General features: G+C 51.4%; 1 protein-coding gene across 1 annotated transcript; it reads right to left on the bottom strand.

Annotated features, from left to right (window-relative positions):
• Nucleotides 1-5,580: 5,580 nt before the first annotated feature.
• SHH (sonic hedgehog signaling molecule) lies at nt 5,581-16,032 on the bottom strand. Its single transcript, XM_037835741.1, has 3 exons — nt 15,601-16,032; nt 9,492-9,753; nt 5,581-6,417 (listed from the first exon to the last, which is right to left on the bottom strand). Exons 1-3 carry the CDS (start codon nt 15,898-15,900, stop codon nt 5,582-5,584), a joined length of 1,398 nt encoding a protein of 465 aa, XP_037691669.1. The 5' UTR covers nt 15,901-16,032; the 3' UTR covers nt 5,581.
• Between the last annotated feature and the right edge of the window lie 2,571 nt (nt 16,033-18,603).

Raw genomic sequence — 18,603 nt, 5'->3', positions numbered from 1 at the left:
GCATCCCTGGGAAGCTGAGCTTAGGGGCAGCTACTGGGTGAGTTGCTGCTTGGTCCCAGGAGACCCAGACAATGTCCCTATGTGGGATACTGGACAGCCTGAAACCTGGCATCAGAATTCCAAAAGCAGCCTCCTGCTCTTGGTAGCTGCTCTTGACAGTGAATTCTCAAGAGAGCCTAGAAGGCAGAAATGTACCTGCTAATCTTTAAATTGGAAAACTGGGATAGAGGGAGCAGGATGTTGGGGAAGGGCTCATTTAAGACCCTGAGTACCCTAAGTACTGGAAAGATGACTGTGCCTTCCCATTTTTTACCACATAATAATAATAATAATAACAGTAATAATAATAACAACAGTAAAACATGAAGTAAATGTGAGCAAGACAACAATGTTTTGATTTTCCCTGTGTTGACATTTTGCTCTTTTTGATGCAAAAAGTTTGAAATCACAAACATCAAATTTCCACAGCTTCCCAACCCCACTCCTCAAGTTTTTGGATGCTTGTGTTCTGCTAAGGCCCTGCTTTGTTGGTGCTTGACCTGCCTGCTGGGTGACCCAGTGCTGTGCTGGGAGATGAGCCTGGCTTTGGCTGGAGGGTTTTGGCTGGGATTCTGGCAAGCTGGACCAGCAGAGTGGACAAACATGGGGATGTGTGGGCTTAGAGCCATTGTGTTTGGTTTGCTGCCTTACATTGCAAACAGATCTTACGTGTGTAGAACAGGAATTTCCCAGATGGGATGGGAGTCGGTTTCCCCTCTAAGAAAAAAATTTAGGACCTTGACTGGGACATAGGACTCTATCCAGGAACAGAGTACTCTTGTATGGGAGAATTTTTCTCTGATTTCTGGCATAACAACTCTTCTAATTTATCTTCAGTTTTCAGATTTCTCAACTGTCTTATTTAAAGCAGTTCCCCCCACCCTTTCCTTGGAAAGCACAGCTGCCCTCACTCTGGAAACCAAAGATATCAATTAAAATGTAATCTACAACACCAGTTTTCATGCCTCCTTATAATAAGACCCAGCACTTGTTTATATAGTCAAATGTGAACTAGAAATATTTTTTTTTCTTAATTTGAGAAAATCAAGCTCAGCCAAAAAAGAAAAGAAAGTTATCTTCAAATCCAGACTTCCTATTTTCTCACTATGGGGTGATTTTCACAGAGTCAGGAGAATAAACGTTGCGTGGCTCCCTCTAACTGCTTTTAGTCTCCAAGCGTACTGTTAGGGCAGCTCCTTTACTTTACAAGTTGCTTTTTTCAGTTTAGCCTACCCCGGATTGGCGTTAAAGCCTGCCTGCTCAAGTCCGGGGTGGAAATGGCTACAGACCAGGTCTTCCTGAACTTGTTAACCTTTTGAGGTCTCCTATGGCTGTCAGGCAGGAGTGGGATTAAGTGGTAGGCTGTGAGCCTTTGAATTCTAATTGAAAAGTATGTTGTGATGGTGAACATGCCACTATTTTCCAGCTCCTGGCTCCGCCCCTCTGCCCCCAAAGCCAGGTTTACTTTCAACCCAAGATCCTAGAACAGAGGTTGGCAAACTTTTTCTGTAAAGAGCCAGACAGTAAATAATTTAGGCTTTTTGGACCATATGGTCTCTGTTGCAACTGCTCAACTCTGCCACTGTAGTGCAAAAGTGGTCATAGACAAAACACAAATGAATGGGTGTGGCTGTGTTCCAATGAAACTTTATTTATGGAGACTGAAATTAGAATTTCATGTGATTTTCACATCACGAAGTATTATTTTTATTTGATTTTTTTGGTGTGTGTATAAAAAACAATCTTTACTCCCAGGCTGTTCAAAAACAGGCAGTGGGCTGGATTTGGCCAAGGGCTATAGTTTGCCAGTCCCCATCCTAGAACCTATACCCTGCAGAGTGCCTGGAAAAATAAAGCAGGGTTCATGGAGTATTTTGTGATTTGCTAGTAAGAAGCCACGTGAAAGTCACTTCCCTAGGCTTCTTAGCTCCCTTGAATGGATCATTCATAGGGAAGGATGGACTGCATTCTTTTTCTGGCATCATCAGAAAACCCTGACTGCCAATGAAGAGTTCACTCCTGGGAGACCAACCCTACTGTCCCTACTGTCTGGTTCACTAGCAGGCACTTTGTTGCTTTCTTGCCAAATCTTGCAACCAACTGGCTGTCTTTGCATGTCTGCGCAACATTTCCCATGTGGGTCTAATGCCGACAGCAAAGGAATTCAACCAGGGGAGGACAGTCTGCCTTCTCCTCCAAAGAATATCTTAGCACCTTGAAGCTCTGTCAAATGTTGTGAGTCACATGCTTTGCTGCACAAGTAGAAATTCCCACAGCCTGACCATATCCATCCATTGAGAGATTTGAAGCCTGGGATCTCAATGAGAATATTTCTTTCACATTTTCAGTGCAACCTTGTGGAAGAAAATGAGAACCATGGATGACAGTATGGGCTAGGAATTCTGCCACATAACAGACATTGCAGAAAGTCTCTGGAATTTCTTTAATTATTCAAACAATAGAGCACAAAGATAACAGTTTCAAGTACATTCTGATACACGTTTTTGACGGGAATAGATATGTATTTAGTCATGAGGGAGGTTGGCAGCAACCACCATGCATACATTTTACACAAATTCTTAGCATTGTCAACCCTGAAGATGGAGAAGTGGGCATTTTCTCCAGGTCGGAGCGGGCTATGGCGTCTTCATTCCCTGTATTTAGTTTCTCTACCAGGTGGCTTCCTCTTCCGAAGCCCCCCTTATTTTGCCCATGAGAAAGAGAATTCTTAATGCAAAGCTGGGTAGGGGTCTTAGAAAGAGGGACAGGGAGAACCAGGGAAGCAAGAGTGAGAGGGCACTGCCACCCAGCCTGGTGACCACAGGGCTGGGCCCCAAGCTCAGACATTTCATCTGGGTAAAGCTATATTCCAAGATACCCTGACATCCACTGCCACTGGCACCATCTACTTTGCCAAGGGCTGATCTGTCTCTCTCAACCAACCAGGCCATGCTGCTAATTAGTCAAGTTGATCAAAATAGTCAGCCCTGTCGGTTTGCCCAATGATTCAGATTTATTTTTGACTGACTAACAGTCAAAGGAGTAACCATTAAACTCCATCAGGGATTGTAAACACCAGCCTCCCACATGCTAATGACCTACAAGACCAAAGAAAAGTCTTTCCCAGAGAAAAACCAAGGACCACTCCTTCCTAGAGGGCCTAACTCCATGGAAGGCCTCTTTTTCTCCATGTACAAAGCACACAGAAAACATCCAGTGTGTGAGCTGTGGCCCAGTGCCACCCAGTGTGATCCATCTGAGTACAAGGCCAGCTTCTTAGCCCAGAAGCCCCAGGCCTAGCCTCAGGAGCAGCTTCTATACACTCTGCTCAAGGTGGGACTGTCAGGGCCAATCCTGTTCCCCTAACATGGGCCAGCCTTCAGACAGGCTTTATCTGCAAAGAGGCTTCAAGTCTACACAGCTTTCCACTCTTCCAACGCCCGGGCTGCTGCTGCTGAGGTATTTGGGCCCAAAGCACAAAGCATGACAGTTCCATTAGCCAAAGAGCTCAGATTGTTCCACCGTCTGTGCCCTGATAAGAGGTAAGAACAGAGGACACTCCTGCCAAAACTTACAGTGCGGCACCAGACACAGGGGCCAGTCTCCCCTCAGACCCAGCTGATGCTGGGCACTGACTGCATGAAGCCTTCCCCTAGGAAATACAACTCCAGGCCTAGTGACCACTCCAGAAAGACAACTTGGATTTCTAAAATCTCTAAGACAGCAGCAATGGCCTGAAGCAGCAAGGGGTTAGCCCCGAGCCTCTAGCAGCCCTGCTGGAAGAGGAGGGGGGAAGAGCAGTGAGCACCCCGAAACCAGGCAGAGGGATGCACTCGTGGACTCCATAGCGAGTTTTCTGTGCAGATTCCCCAGATCCTCAAGTAAAGAGAATGGGAGAATCAGAGAGGTACCCTTTCTGAAATGGGGTGTAGCGTAGCGCTCCCCAGGACCTCAGAAAGGCAGCTGCAGACTGGCTCCTTACAAAAGTGAGACAGCAAGGCCAAGAGAACAAGCGACACTCCAAGGGCAGGACAGAATCTCCTCTGGAGCAACAAAAGGCGACAGAAGGAAATCAGCCCAACAGCCACACACACACGGGAGTGGAGGGACAAAGTTCCTGGTGACTGCCCCTTGGACCACCTCCTCTGGGCCTACAGATGAGGCTCTGAGAGTTAAGGGGCAGCGTGGGGCAGAACAGTCCCCATCTACAGCGCCCCCAACCTTTGGGAGTGTAGAAACAACTTCACAAAATAAATACAAACACAGCTGAGGTTTCTCCAGTGATGAGAATAAACAAGTTGATTTGTTTACCTACTTTGGTTATCTACTTAAGTTTATCTGAATTCACAGTATAAGCAACACATCTAAATATAATATTGGGAACTCCTGTCAGCACTGGGTTTCCCAAACAAAGAAGCCAAAAAAGGAAAAAAAAAAAAAAATAAAATGGGCTGCAACAGGAATTCTTAGTTATTATATACTAACCAGTCTGTGCATGGCACATTTTATTTCTATAAAACTATTAAAACTATTACAAAATATTCAAAAATACATTTTAGTAAATTTACAGCAGTTATTTCTCAATTTATTAATGCAAAAACATCCTTTGTTTTTTCTCTGTACAAACTACAGGCTCCATCCTTGTGGGCTCGTCACTATGTGCGCTTTTAAAAAATATTATTTTCTAATAAATTCTTTGAAGTTAAAAATAACAAAGTTCTTCCAGTTTGTCCAAAAAAAAAAAAAAAAAAGTGTGTGTGTAACAGTCTTGACTTCCAAGAATGTGGCCAAAATGCTGTTTACAAAGCAAATATTAAACCATGAAGACAATACAGGAGATGGCTGTTACACTGGAAACTAGTTAAATTAAAATAATATATTTTCATATTTTACACTATTTCAAAAAATGAAATGTAATTCAGTTAAGTATTGATCTCTCAAAAATCTAATTTACAATTCTGTGTATAAAAATATACTTTGTGGACCCCCATGAAGCATGTTTTAGTTTACACTTGCCAAAAAGCAGGAGCGTTGCAAAGGAGGAATGAAAAGTACAGAATTTTGCTTTCTGAAAGGACAAGGGACATGTAGAAAAATAGACTCTGAGCAGGATGCTTGGCCTCACAAAATAATCTTTCCCCCCTGGGAGAATACAGTTCACATGATAATAATAAATTATCCAAGAAACAAACTATTTAAGGCTCTTGAAGTTCCGGTTCATATTATTTAAAACATCTATTCATACCAAACAAATAAATAGCCAGGAGAGGAGAAAAAAAAAATAACCAAAATAAAACAATAACCGAAAAAATTCAAAAAATATATATAACTAAACACAACAACAAAACTTCCCGGGGTCTTTGTTTCCTTATAGTCTACTTTGGACTGTCCTACTTTATTATCATTATTATTATTAATTATTATTATAATTAAAAGTCTCATTTCGTGCTCTCCTAACGTCTTGTTTCATCTTGTTGTTGCTCCCCCCAGCCCGTCCCGTCCTCCCCCCTCCTGCCCTCCCCCTCCCGGGTCCCTGTGGGTTTCAGCTGGACTTGACCGCCATCCCGAGGGGGTGCAGGGCCTCACTGTCCAACAGCCAGGTGCCTATTTGGTAGAGCAGCTGCGAGTACCAGTGGATGCCCGCGGCGGCGGCAGCCGCATCTGGCACGTCGGCCACATCTGTCGCGGGCAGGAGGCGGAGGCCGTCCCCGCCACCCCCGCCGCCGCAGTCCGTGCGGGCCGGCGAGAGCATCGCCAGGAGGGCGTGGCCCAGGCGGAAGGGCGCAAAGGCCCAGTGCGCCCAACTGTGCTCCTCGATCACCGCGTAGCACGAGGCCAGCACCCGGTTGATGAGGATGGTGCCCTGGGCCGTGAGTGGCGCATACGCGCCGGTGGCCTCCTCGCGCAGCGTCACGCTGTGCACCGCGGCAGCCAGGAGTCTCTGGTCCCCGTCCCGCTCCTCCACCACATATACGCGCTGGCCGGGCCGCACGCGGCTGGCGAAGAGCGCCCGGCGCCCAGCCGCGCCCCCTAGCGGCGGCCTCAGGCGGGCCCCCGGGCCGGTCGGCTGCACTCCAGGCAGCTCCGGCTCCCAGGCGGCGGAGTCGTTGTGCGGCGCCACGAAGAGCAAGTGCGCGGCGGTCAGCAGCAGGCGCTCCCGCGGCTCCCTGGTCTCGATAACGTAGAAGACCTTCTTGGCGCCGTCCTCGCGGTCCAGGAAGGTGAGGAAGTCGCTGTACAGCAGCCGGCCCTGGTCGTCGGCCGCCAACACCCGGTCCCCCGGGCTCAGGTCCTTCACCAGCTTGGTGCCGCCCTGCTCCAGGTGCACCGTGGCCGAGCCTGGGAAGCAGCCGCCTGATTTCGCGGCTACCGAGTTCTCTGCAGGGGAGGGAAAGGAAGAAAGGGACAGGGTTGTGAGTCACGAGAGGGAAGCACGTGTGGGAGGAGGAAGAGGAAGAGGAGGAGAAGGGGGAAGGAGGAGGAGGAGGAAGAAGAAAGGGTTGGGAGCACGCTAGGGTGCCCGGCGCTTTCAGGTCGAGGATGCGCGCAGCCCCAGGGAGAGAGATTCCAGGTAGGGTCAGCGCAGACCTAGAACCCTGTCTCCCTCCCCCAATTCCACCGCCCGGGTTACAAAATTCAGATGTAGGCAAATTCCTTAAGGACTGTTAGGATTGTATTGGCGGTAATAAAGGTTGGTTAGCGTCTCCTGCAGGAGGCCAGTTACATTCAGCCGCCTTCCCGCTTCTCTCTTCCAACCCCATCCCCTTGCTCAAGACACACACACACACACACACACACACCCCACACGTACCACTTCTCCAAATTCAGAAGGGTATTTGTTACCCACTTAAGTTTCTAAGGAAGGCTCCTTCAGTTCACCGGGGCGCCTGGACCTCGGCTCACCCTCTTTTCCTCCCTCCCTAACTCGGGGTGCAGCGCCTCCGCGTACGCTGCAGAGGCCGCCTCGTGCACTTTGCACCCGGGCCTGCGCCGCCCGGGTCGCCTCGCCAGGCGGCTGCAAGTGCCCAGATAGGGCGCATGTTTGGGGGGCGGGAATGGAGTGTGAAAAATAGCCATAGTAGTTGTAGCAACTGGACAAACATTCTAGAGAATTGGCTGAGGTGTGAAAATCCGCGGCTTGTGTGGATTTTCTAATTAAAATCCAGTAAAGAGCCCAGCATTGTCATTTTGCTTTCAGGAAGAAATGGGAGACACTCTTGGAAAAGAAGACACTTCCATTTTCTCCCCCTCCCTTTCCTTGTCTCACTCTTTCTCCAACTCTCTCACCGCCCCCCTCCCTATTTGCTCAGGTGCAACCCCCCCGCCGCCCCGTGTGCCAATTCACACACATACTCTCCAAAAACCCCGGCCCTCACAAGCACTATTTGCACAGCAAGGCCTCTCTTCCAAGACACTCAAGATGTGTATTTGAATTTTAAATGGCGGAGCCTGCTCTGAGCGCTGGAAGTAGCCGGGTTCTCAAGGCCCCCTTGACTACCCCGCTTTCTCGAGTCCTCTGTCGCTCTCTGTGACTCACTGTCCCGAGGACAATAATTGAAGCCAGGGGCGGAGCGGAGGGGGCCGAGGAGGGAGGGGGTGGGGCAGGTCGAAGTCTTCTTTGCATTCCAATCTCTGGGATCATACTTTTTGCAAATAGAGATCGCGTGAAACAATCTTCCTGCTGGAATTACAGAGGATTTTTAATCTTCTCATCAGTTTCTCCGTCATGAAGTGCGGGGCTGGCCGTTCGAGCCCTGTTTTAGACCCCCGGAATGCGACCCGGGGTGCTAGCGAGCCCGCGTCGTCGAGTCACACGACCCTGCTTGACACACACTACATCGTGCCCCCAAGCCCCGTGTGCGCGGAATTCCAATGAGCGGCTCTCCGAGCTCTCAGAATTCTTTTCTTCCCGGGAGAGATCCTCGGAGCGGGATTACCGCTGCTCATTTGGGAGGAGGCCACTAGCGACCCCCGCCAGGGGGACCCCGAGGACAGGGGTAGCTGGGAGGAGGCCGCGCGCAGCTGCAAGGCGGAGGGCAGGCAACGGCCTAGGAAAGCCGCAGTCCCCGGCCTCGGCGGTCGGCGGGTCGCGAGAAAGGTGCTCCGGAGACCCGCGGGGGCCCCCGGCCGCCCGCCTTCGTTTCACAACCCCAAGGCCGGGGGGGTATGAAACGCCCAGGGAAGTGGAGGCGCCCGCCTTCCCTTCCTCCTGGCGCGTGAGACCTTTTCTCTTCAGCTCTTCTCCACCGCCCCCTCCCACACTCTCTCTTTCAGCTGTTACGAGAAACCATTATTTTCTTTACCTACAAAGTGTGTCTTGACACTTTAAAAGTGTTTTTCCACTAAAACATGCCATTAAAATACAGTTTAGGAGACAAACAGGCAAAACTGGGGTGGGGTGGGGTGGGGTGGGGTGGGGTGGGGTAGCTAGGGAAGAAACAGTTCCTCCGAAATTCACTGTTAACTGTTTTGCTAAACGTGTCAACTTATGCTGAGAGACGGAGAGATCTTTATAAATAGCCTCCAGGTTGGGATGTGTTGTGTGTGTATGTGTGTGTGTTTAATGCCTCTCTTTCATAGCTATTCCTCGCTGGCAACAGCATGTGGCGTTGCAAGCCCAGGGAAATGAACCTAACACAACAAGCTCCGAGCTGGGATATTCCAGCTGCAGACTGTGAGTCGAAATAGTCTTTCCTGGTCTGGCGCACAGCACAGGGCGTCCCAGCTGGGCTCATAATAATAACAGATGCTTCTGGGCTTGCGGCCCTCCAGATGTTGGAAGTGGTAACTCCAGGGTTTATTACCTCCCACCAGGGCTCTCCCCAAAGGCTTAGCGAGTCAGTTAAGTTAGTTTAGAAACCAGCGGGGAGAACAGAGGACGCGGTTCTTGCGCTCTGTACAGAAACTTTTTCGCCTGGGGGTGGGGGTGGGGGGGCTTGCTTCTTAAGCCCTAAATGAGATGAAGGATCTAGGCCAGACCTCGCTAAACGGGCAGTGCTGCCTTCTCTCACCAGGAAAGTCCTAGTCACCTTCTGCCCATCCCAACCCCCCACCTTCTTCCGGGTCTCTACCACCTGCAGTGGTGCTTCCGGAAATGGTGGGGGGCGGTGGGGTGGGGAGGCGCGCTAAGGAAGCTATATGCCCCTTTGCATCTGGGCTTGGGAAGAATCTCGGGCCTCTGGAATTAAAGAGGGGGCAATTAATTCCCAGCTAGGCGGTATGATCCCACAACAGCAACGCTCCAGTCATCACCCCAATTCCTCTCCCTCCCTGTTCGTCTCGCCTCCCTCTCAACCCCCCCATTTCTCTCTTTCCCTTGAATCTCAGCCCGTCGGGGACCAAGCTGACTATCTGGTGGAGCAGATCTAGCCATGCTGGGGGTGGCGTGGCCGGCATGCGGGTGGGCGGGCGGGGGTGTGAGGGGAGGGGCTGGCTCCAGCCGCTTGTCTTACCTGCTTTCACCGAGCAGTGGATGTGCGCTTTGGACTCGTAGTAGACCCAGTCGAAGCCAGCCTCCACGGCCAGGCGGGCCAGCATGCCGTACTTGCTGCGGTCGCGGTCTGACGTGGTGATGTCCACGGCCCGGCCCTCATAGTGCAGCGACTCCTCCGAGTGGTGGCCGTCCTCGTCCCAGCCCTCGGTCACTCGCAGCTTCACTCCTGGCCACTGGTTCATGACTGAGATGGCTAAGGCGTTCAACTTGTCTTTACACCTCTGCGGAGAGAGGGGGAGGGAACACCCAGACAGACCCAGATGTTAGCCTCCATAGGTCCCCTGCCACCCGACGGGTCCCACGATGAGCCAGCCCGGCGTGCTGGGTAACCCTGGCCCAGGCCTAGTGCCCTTCACTGGTAGCCCAAAGCTGCTCATTGGCAGGGTCAGGTGGTCTCAGAGGGGCAAGGGGTGTGTGGGGACAAGGCCTTGGAAGGGGGCCCAGCCAGCTCAGAATAGAAGGCATCGGGCAGGGAGGAGATGGCAGCTGCCAGGAAGAGCAGGTCCTCTTGGGATTGAGCTGAGGGCCTTTCTCCAAGTTCTGAAATAGCAAATGCTCATATTGTGGTCTGAGGAGCAGATGAAGTTTCTTTGGAAAAAAAGAAAACTGCCTGTTTTAGACAATGACCCCAGAATCCACCAGGTGCACCCACTCTCCAGCCTCACATAATGCACTCCCCTCCCCAAACGCCCTCCACTTTGCCAGTTTCCTTTCTGTGGTCACATTTCTCCACACCTGTGCAAGCCTCCACCCTTCTCCCTGGGATAAATCTCTCATTGGGACCCTCGGTCAGAGGTTCACAAGGAGGCCAGAGAGAGGCCCAGGGTGCAACTTTGCAGAAATAAAGAAAAATCCACTGTGCACTTCTTAAAGAATTAAAAGCCTTTCGTTATCTCTGGACCCTCCCTCCTACCCCAGTGCCTATTGAGGTGAAAATTAAGCCAAAGGTAAGAGAGGGAGGTGGGGAGCTGATAGCAAAGCTTGAGGGGTGGGAGAGAGCCAGAGCAAAAAGCAACCAGGTGAGTTATAATTTTCAATATAGGCCCGGGCTGGGATGACAAACATTCTTTATCTGGACAGCCACATTCTTTTTCTCTGTGGAACTCTTTTCTGCCTGGCTTTTCTGTGGTCTGATTGTGTTTCTTGTTTTCTTTAACCTGTTCCCTTCCTCCCCTCTTGTTTTCTTGGCCCCAGTGTAGAATGGTGTCCTGCAAGTTTGAAGAGCAAACTTAAGAGGTGAAGAGGGAGGGGGTGGGTGTGTGAGTGTGTGGATCAAGCCAGGGACTTTGGGTGTGAAAGGGGATGGGGGATGGGAAGCCAGGGAGGAAAATGGCCCCACCAGAAAGACTAAGGCACAGAGTGGCCCAAAGGCCTTGGGAAGCCTTCCTCTCAGAACAGCTATTCTGGTCCCCCTTCATCCCCCTACCCCAAGGAAGCTGCTTGTAGGAGTAAAGAAACATTGGCTTAATAGAAACTAAGGTAAAATGAAACTTGGGGTTGTAATATCTACCCCTCCCCCATGATTTTCTGGCAATATGGATCAGAATCAAATAAAGATGCAATAAGAAGTCTAGTTGAATCAAGAGTGCAGGTGTCCGTGTGGGGTACAAAATTCACTAACTGGGAATTTGTGTTGCTAGTGGTGGGATTGAGGACCTTAAAAGGGGAAAAATAGTTACAAAATGATGGGGGCATCCCTTTGAGAGGTAGACGGAAGTGGAGGCAAGAATGAAAAATTGAAGGTGACTTTTGGCAAAGGATAGGCCTGAGCTCTCTATTCTCTCTAGGACAGGTAGGATGCAGTCGTTCTCTAAAACAACTCTTCTGAACAGGTACCAGGATTGAAACACAACCCCTATTAAGGACCTTAATAATAGCGTGTGGGAACTCTTGCTAAGGGGTGGGGGGAGGAGAGTCTTGTTAGAAGAACTGCTGCCCACTTTTAAGGGGACAGGACAGATTGCTCAACAGGAAAAGTTCTGTGTATTTGGCGGCAATAAAAAAAACGAGTAATATAGTTGTCGAGTTAAACAGATAACAAACGGGTGGGGGTAGAGAGTTGGGGCTGGCCCTGGTAACAGGTCAGCGCTTGCAAGTTTCTGGGCCTGCTAGCTCTTTTCTTTCTTTAAAAAAAAAAAAAAAAGTCGGAAGGAGAGACTTTGAGTGAGGTCATCATGAGGATTGAACGCATTTTACATGAAAATCAATCAGTACACCAGGGTCAGTTTAAAGCCGGGATGTGAAGCTGGGGTACGCGCAGGCGCACACTCACCGACACGCACACAAACACACACCCCATCCGGAGCCTTCCCCCTCAGTTCCCTTCTCTGGGAGAAGGTGAAGAATTAAACAGCTTCCCAGCCGGCAGCTGGGGAGGGGGAGGGCAGGGTGCGGAGGGCGCAAGTCCACCTCACCAGGCACCTAGAACTGCGCCCCTTGGGAAAGCAGTGGAGGGATCCACGCGAGGAGCCGCAGGCCGAGGCCGGCCTGGTGAGTGAAGGTGGCAGCGTTGGGGACAGACCGAGGGACCGGCAGGAGTTTGCATCGGGTCCCCTATGCTCCCTCCCCTCGCCGGCCGCCGCCGTCTCCGCGGAATTCTTTCCGGCCCAAGGGGCAGGCGCGGCCTCCGCCGGCGGCTGAAGGACGGTCCTTCACCCTGGCTGAGCTGGATTGTCGCAGGCAAAAGCCGTGAAGCCCTGGCCAGTTATTAATTCATTGGGTCGTGTGCCTCGAATCAAGCCCGATTCTGTGCAGTCACCGTGAAGCCCAGCAGGGCCGCCTCGGCGCGGGCTTTGTGTCCGCGGAGGCAAAGTTGTTCAACACGCCTCAGCTCCCGGCCAAACTCCCTAATCTCCATACAAACGGATCGCGCCGAGGAAACACTTAGCAGGTACCTGTCACTGCAAACAGCCGATGGGCGCCCCCCCGCCCCCAACCCCCGTGCCTGGGGAGGTGGGCAGGGATCGGGACTTCAAAAAAGACCCCCAGTCCCTCAACACCCTCCTCCCCACTCTCACGGAAAAACCCTCCCCAAATCCACCCATTGAACGCCTTTCCCCAGCTAGCTGCAAAGCAAGCAGGAAATTTATTTAACGTGTCGTTTCAGGTTAATTCCCCAACTTCAGCCTCCAGAACCGCTCCCTCCTCGCCCCTCTCAGAACCCCTTTGCCATCAGCACCCTCCAAGTGGCACCCTGCGGGCCTGCGCCTGGGAGAGTGTGTCTGTCTGCGTTTCCCTCTCTCCGGAGTTAATATTAACCAGGAGCTCATGCGTTCAAGAACTGCTCTGAAAGTTCCACTGGGGAAGATCTTGCCATGGTTGAGGGACTTCGGCAGCAGTCACATTAGAGAGACACAGAGACACATAGAGACCCAGAGACAGACCAGATAGAGTAGCAGAGTTTAGATGTGTGTTTAAAAATGGGGGGCCCAGGGGGTGAGCAGATTCTCTGAGGAGACCCTAAACCTTCCCTCGGCCTGGGAGGCATTTCCCTGCACAGGCTTCAACCCCCACGCTCCCTGCCCCCACACGACCGATGTCCTCTGCCTTTTCCCCCACATTCCTATGTCCACCCTCGTCCCCCCATCCCCTTTTAACTCAGAATCAGAATAGGGGAATGTTACAGGAGGGATAAACCAAGGGGCACTCCGCCCCCAACAGCCATCCAGGTTTTTAGGGTACCTTTGGGGGGTCAGTGTTGCAATCCTGGCCTGGCTCTCCCCACACCACTCCGCTTTGGCTGCCCCTCCCCCCTCCTTTTGTCTTGGGAACGGGAATAGCCACTGCTGAAGGGAAAAAAGTATTTGTTTTCGTTTCGTTCGTCTGAGGGAAGTTGACAGAAGGTCAGAAGTTCAAATGCTGCCAGTTAATGCGGCGGCGAGAGTGGTAAGGCGTGGGGCAGGCCCGGCCCTGGCTCTCCCGGAAAGGCAGACCCGGCGGGAGGTGGGGGGACCAGTGGGAGAGAGACCTTGATGCGGGGTCTCGTGGGAGGGGGGCGCGGAGGGGGCTGGAGAGACCCCGGAGGCGCGGGCGCCGGGAGCAGCCCCAGAGAGTCGCAGCCCGCGGAGCCTGAGCTGCGCTCGGCTCTCGGCCCTTTAACCGCTGTCACCACACCCCTGCCTCCTCCCGGCGCCCGCCGCGCCCCTCCCTCTGCGCCCAGCTTAATTACGATGATTAGAGCACTATTATTATTATCGCCACAGTCGTGGTTATGTAGCTAATTCCTGCGTGTGCGCGTGGAGGGGCAGGGAAGGGATGGTGGCGGCGGCCCGAGCCCCAGCTTGGCCGCACAAACTGAAACCCTAGCCGTTGCGATCGATAAAAGAGGAGTAAGTGGAGCTGAAAATGCGTCTGACTTGGTGCACAGCTCCGCGGGCTTGCCGTTTCCAGAAGGGAGGCGAGGACCCAGGGATCAGAGTAGGGGCCGCGGGGACGCGCTCCGGGTGCTGGCCGTGGGCAGAGTGGGGGACCGGTCTCTCTGCGCGGCAGCCTCGCACAGAGAAGGGCAGACGCTGACCCGGCTAGGACTCCGGAACCTCCAGTGTCTCAGCCCCCGCCGCTTTCTCCCTCGTCCCCTCCCTCCTGCCGGATACTGAGGGACCCCAGGAAGGCTCCCTCCGGGGAATGAGGCTGATCAGGGGATGGGTGCTGCAGGCGATCCGGAGAACTCACCCCAGCCCGCTGCACTCACCCTGCACAGTGTGGCCTGTGCAGAGTTAATTGTAGCTCAAGCTTCTATCTGGCACAAGCGCGCGCGTCCATACTCTCGGTCCAGATTTAAGGTGGTCGGAAGCAGATGGGAGAGACCGAAGGATAGGGACCCTCTCCTTCACTTCAACCCCTCCCACATCTGCCTGCTGGAACTGGCAACCCCGGCTGTCCCCTTTCCTTTCTCAGCTTCCCCAACAAGCCCAGGAATCGGGTTGAGAAGAGGAGCGGCCCCCAGGTATCTAATCTATTTCCCTCCCTCCTTCCCTCCCCCTCACTTGCGCCCCACCAGCGCCACTCAGCCGCTGTGCACGTCTAGCCCTAAAGGTAGGACTTGAATATTTTAATAGGGCAATAAAAATGATGTTGACCTATATTTGCAAGGAAACCCATTTCTAGCTTCTGTCATGTAAGCATAGAGTTTCAGAAAGTCTAGAATTGGCAGGTAGGTTTGCAGCCCAGATGTCTCAAAGCAGGTGGGGATGTATGTTTTGCTTTGGTTTTCTTCCACCCCTCCCTTCCCACTGATATTTATTTGCTCATAATTCCTATGCAAGCTGATTGAAAACTAGAGTGATGCAATGCCAATAAGTTCTAAGTCCCTCCCCTAAGGTACCGCGGGCTTGGGAGAATGAAAGAGCATCCTTAAAGAAATATCAATATATTCACACTCGGTTGGGCACAATTGCAAAAGACGGAATCGCAATGCAAGCTCTGAGATACAGTCATGGACGAGCCAGAGCCACCCCCGAAGGCACTGTCTTTTGTCAGAGCCTCCTCCCTGGCTTTTGGAATTGAGGAGTCCTCGGTGGGGGGCGATGAGGTGGGGGTAGTCATGGGAAGGAAAACCACAGAGGAGAGGAGAAAGTCTAAGCTTTGAGATCTAATGCTCAAAGCTACATTTGTAACAGTGACTTGGGGGGGAGGTGTCACTTTTTGTTTATGGGGAGATTCCTGCCCCCTCTCTCCATTTCCACCGGACGTCCTCCAGCCCCAGATTTGGTAAAGCCGGGGAAAGACAGACATCCCGAAAGTGAAGATTTCTCCAAGTTACCAGCCAGAACAGGGCAGGATGAGGAAGGCCATCCCAGTGAGACAGAAATCAAAGTAGGGCCATAAATGCAACCACATCTCCTACCACCCTCACCCCAACCTATACCCTAAACTTCTCCAGCAGGACACATAACCTTCATTCCTCCAGGAAGAGGAAGGGGTAGTAGGTGGGTAGGTGGGCGGGGAAGGAGAGGGTGAAATCGCCTTTAAATCTGCTTAAAAAGCAAAGGGACTAAGTCTGGAACTGCTTCGTTACACGTAACCCCCTTTAAAGAAACACATTCCACGCCCCAGCGCTGGGTTTCTACCTGAGTCATCAGCCGGTCCGCTCCGGTGTTTTCTTCATCCTTAAATATGATGTCAGGGTTGTAATTGGGGGTGAGTTCCTTAAATCGCTCGGAGTTTCTCGAGATCTTCCCTTCATATCTTCCACTGGCCCCAAGGGTCTTCTCGGCCACATTGGGGATAAACTGTTTGTAGGCTAAAGGGGTCAGCTTTTTGGGGTGCCGCCTCTTCCCAAATCCCCTGCCGGGTCCACACGCCAGCCCCGAGCACATCAGGAGCGAGGAGACGAGGGCCACCAGGAGACATCTCGCCAGCAGCAGCATCTTGTCCGTGGAACCCAATTACTTCAAAGCTTTCCCCGTGTGTGTCTCTGTGTGAGCGTGTGTGTGCGCGCGTGTGTGTGCGTGTTCGCTCCCTCTTGCGCTCTCCCTTTCTCGCTCCGGCTCGCTCTCTCCCTCGCTCTCTCCTTTGCTCTCTTTCTCTTCCTATATAACCTTGCCTGCCTCTGTTTCGTGGGACTCGCCACGGATCCCCAGCCAGACAGGTGCTGGAATGGCAGGCTGCCGGTCGCTGATAACGGAACACATCGGAGTTGGGTCGCGAGACAGCAATCAAAAGACAAAAAGAGTCTGATTTTAAATGGTAGCAAGCCTAGAGACGCTTGTGAGAGAGGCTGCCTTTAGTACTATATTATAGCTGGCAGGGGCGTATCTGATTGGCCAAGGCAGCACAAGCTTGTCTTCTGATGTTTAACCCTCAAAAAGGCTACAATTTTTTTTTCTGTTGCTGCTACTGCTTTATTTTCACCTGAAGGCTTCGATTAAAAAAAAAAAAATCTTTACTAAAACAAAGGTGAGAGGGAGGGAGGAGGCATATTTCTTGGGATAACATCGATTAAACCCTGCTTTGTGTGTATCTATGTGTTTCCCCCTTTACTTTCTTGGGAATGGTAGATGCTTCAGTTAAAACCAACATAAGTTTATAAGGGATAGTCTAGACCCCCCTCCCAAAGCTTTGATCATCAAATATTCTCTGAAATGTTTGAGGAGCAAAGCTGCCTGGCTCCTATTTAATTTTTTTCAGAGACTTTATCATGCAGGCCAGGTCTCCCTAAATTTTAAAGGAAGAGGAGTCTGAGCCTCGTCTTGAATATTTAGCATCCTCAGAAGGAGGGTAATTATGAGTGACCACAACTTAAAGTACTGCTATTTAAAGTGCTTTAACTGCCTTAGAAAAACTTTCAAATACTGTTATCTTATTGTTTTTAAATCAATGCATTATTTTTAAAACTTCTGAAAAATAGGGTGGAAGTGGATTCAGGGACAGGTACAGAGTGAACCTATGGACTGTTCAGGGTCCATGGGCAAAGTGGGTCTCTGGAGCTAGGTACCCCCAGTTCATGGAAGGGAGCGTGTGTGTGTGTGTGTGTGTGTGTGTGTGTGTGTGTGTGTGTGTGTCCGCGCGCGCGGTGGGCGGAGGCTCATTGTGCCTGGAGAGCAGCAGTGAGTGGGCAAGACATTGCAAACACCACCCCCCACAGATCGATCAGAGCAAAGTGCAGGGCCAAGGGATGAGTTTAATGTTAAATTAAGGCTCCTTGCCACAGTGTGCAGTCCAGGCTTTACACGGAACTCTCCAAGCTCCTCCAGAGGAATAGGTCTGGCCAGGCCATGGGGCTGCAGCTGAAAGGGCAGCAGGGGACCAGAGGAGCTAATGTTGTGGTCAAATAGGGGCATCCTAGAAGACAGCATAACGTCCAGAGGTTAGCAATATTTAAGTCTCAGATCGTGCACATCTTTAAGAAAGACACACACGCACACACAAAGCAAAAAAAAAAAAAAAAAAAAAATCCCAATTAAACCAGAAAAATAAAATCTAAACTCTCCCCCTTTATACAATATGCCCTCATCCTTTTACCCCCCCCCCCCCTTCATTGCAGTCATATACAATAATTCCTCTGGAATGGGGCAAGAGAGGGGGTTATTCATGCGGAGTAGAAATACTGACCCGAGAGATAATCAGATACTGTGAATGTGCCCTGTGAAGCTAAATGTTTTCCCTTGACCTCAAACCATCCGAGTGGAGTGAGAAGAATACAAGTCTGAAGGTTCAACCTTCAAAACAATGGGAAGGTTCCAGCAGCCCACGCAATTTTCCTTTGGCGTAAACATTTTGTGGGGTGTGTGTGAGGGGGGCATCTTAACATACTTCTAGCACCAGTGTCAGAGAGACTGAGCATTATCAAGACTCAGCCAGTCGGCGCCCCTCTCCGAAGGTTGATACAAGTCCCCCCAAACCATCTCTCTCCCTTTTCTATTCCATGATTTTTGAAGAATCAAAGTATCCAGTCCCAGGAAGAAAGCTGACCTCTGGGCAAGGTGGGAAAACAGTACCCTACTTTATCAAGGAAGTCTAGGCGAAGAACGAAGAGTTCTCCAGTTAGCCTGAGATGACAGAGCTCGGCTGATAAACCCGGGGTTTAACTTATCGTCCAGGGTGTGTGCTGTTTGTGTGCTTGTCTTTCTGTGTATCCTGTGTGCTCCAGGTAAAAACGGATACCAAAAATGATATAACGCTTTATACCAAAGAGGGTCGGCTTGTTTGATGTGGTTACATCGCGTAGCACGTGTTGATGTAATATCACTAAATAGCGCCGGGCTTAAGAAGGATCCGGACCATGTGGGAGAATTGCAAACCTTTTGATCGCCCTCCCCCGCCTTGGCATCTCGTGCTGCCCCAGTCCCTTCCCTTTCCCTGCTCTTTTTCTACTCTCAAACCCTTACTTAAAAACCTAGGTAAATGCAAAAAGGCGGTAGCACTCGGGTCGCGATCCTGCGTCTGCCGCGCCGCGGGCGTGCGGGCCCGAGGCCCGGGAGACTTCTCCGGGCTCGCCGGCCGCGCGTGCACAGAGCGGCCAGCAGGGCTCCTGCAGCGCAGACTCGCTGGGGAAGCGCTCTTCCGATGTAAGCAGTAAACGCACGTGGAGAAATCTTAAATCCCCAACATGCAGGGTGCGTGGGGCTTGT

The sequence above is a fragment of the Choloepus didactylus genome, chromosome 5 (genome assembly GCF_015220235.1).
Source record: "Choloepus didactylus isolate mChoDid1 chromosome 5, mChoDid1.pri, whole genome shotgun sequence".
NCBI classification, from domain to species: Eukaryota; Metazoa; Chordata; class Mammalia; order Pilosa; family Megalonychidae; genus Choloepus; species Choloepus didactylus.
This window is presented reverse-complemented; position numbering and strand designations above follow the sequence as displayed.

Excerpts from the sequence above, each read along its gene's own strand:
- SHH (XM_037835741.1), bottom strand. The coding sequence starts at position 15,900 with ATGCTGCTGCTGGCGAGATGTCTCCTGGTGGCCCTCGTCTCCTCGCTC. Across the intron at positions 9,754-15,600 it reads CGGACCGGCTGATGACTCAG|AGGTGTAAAGACAAGTTGAA; the intron begins GTAGAAACCCAG and ends CTCTCTCCGCAG. Across the intron at positions 6,418-9,491 it reads CCACTGCTCGGTGAAAGCAG|AGAACTCGGTAGCCGCGAAA; the intron begins GTAAGACAAGCG and ends CCTCCCCTGCAG.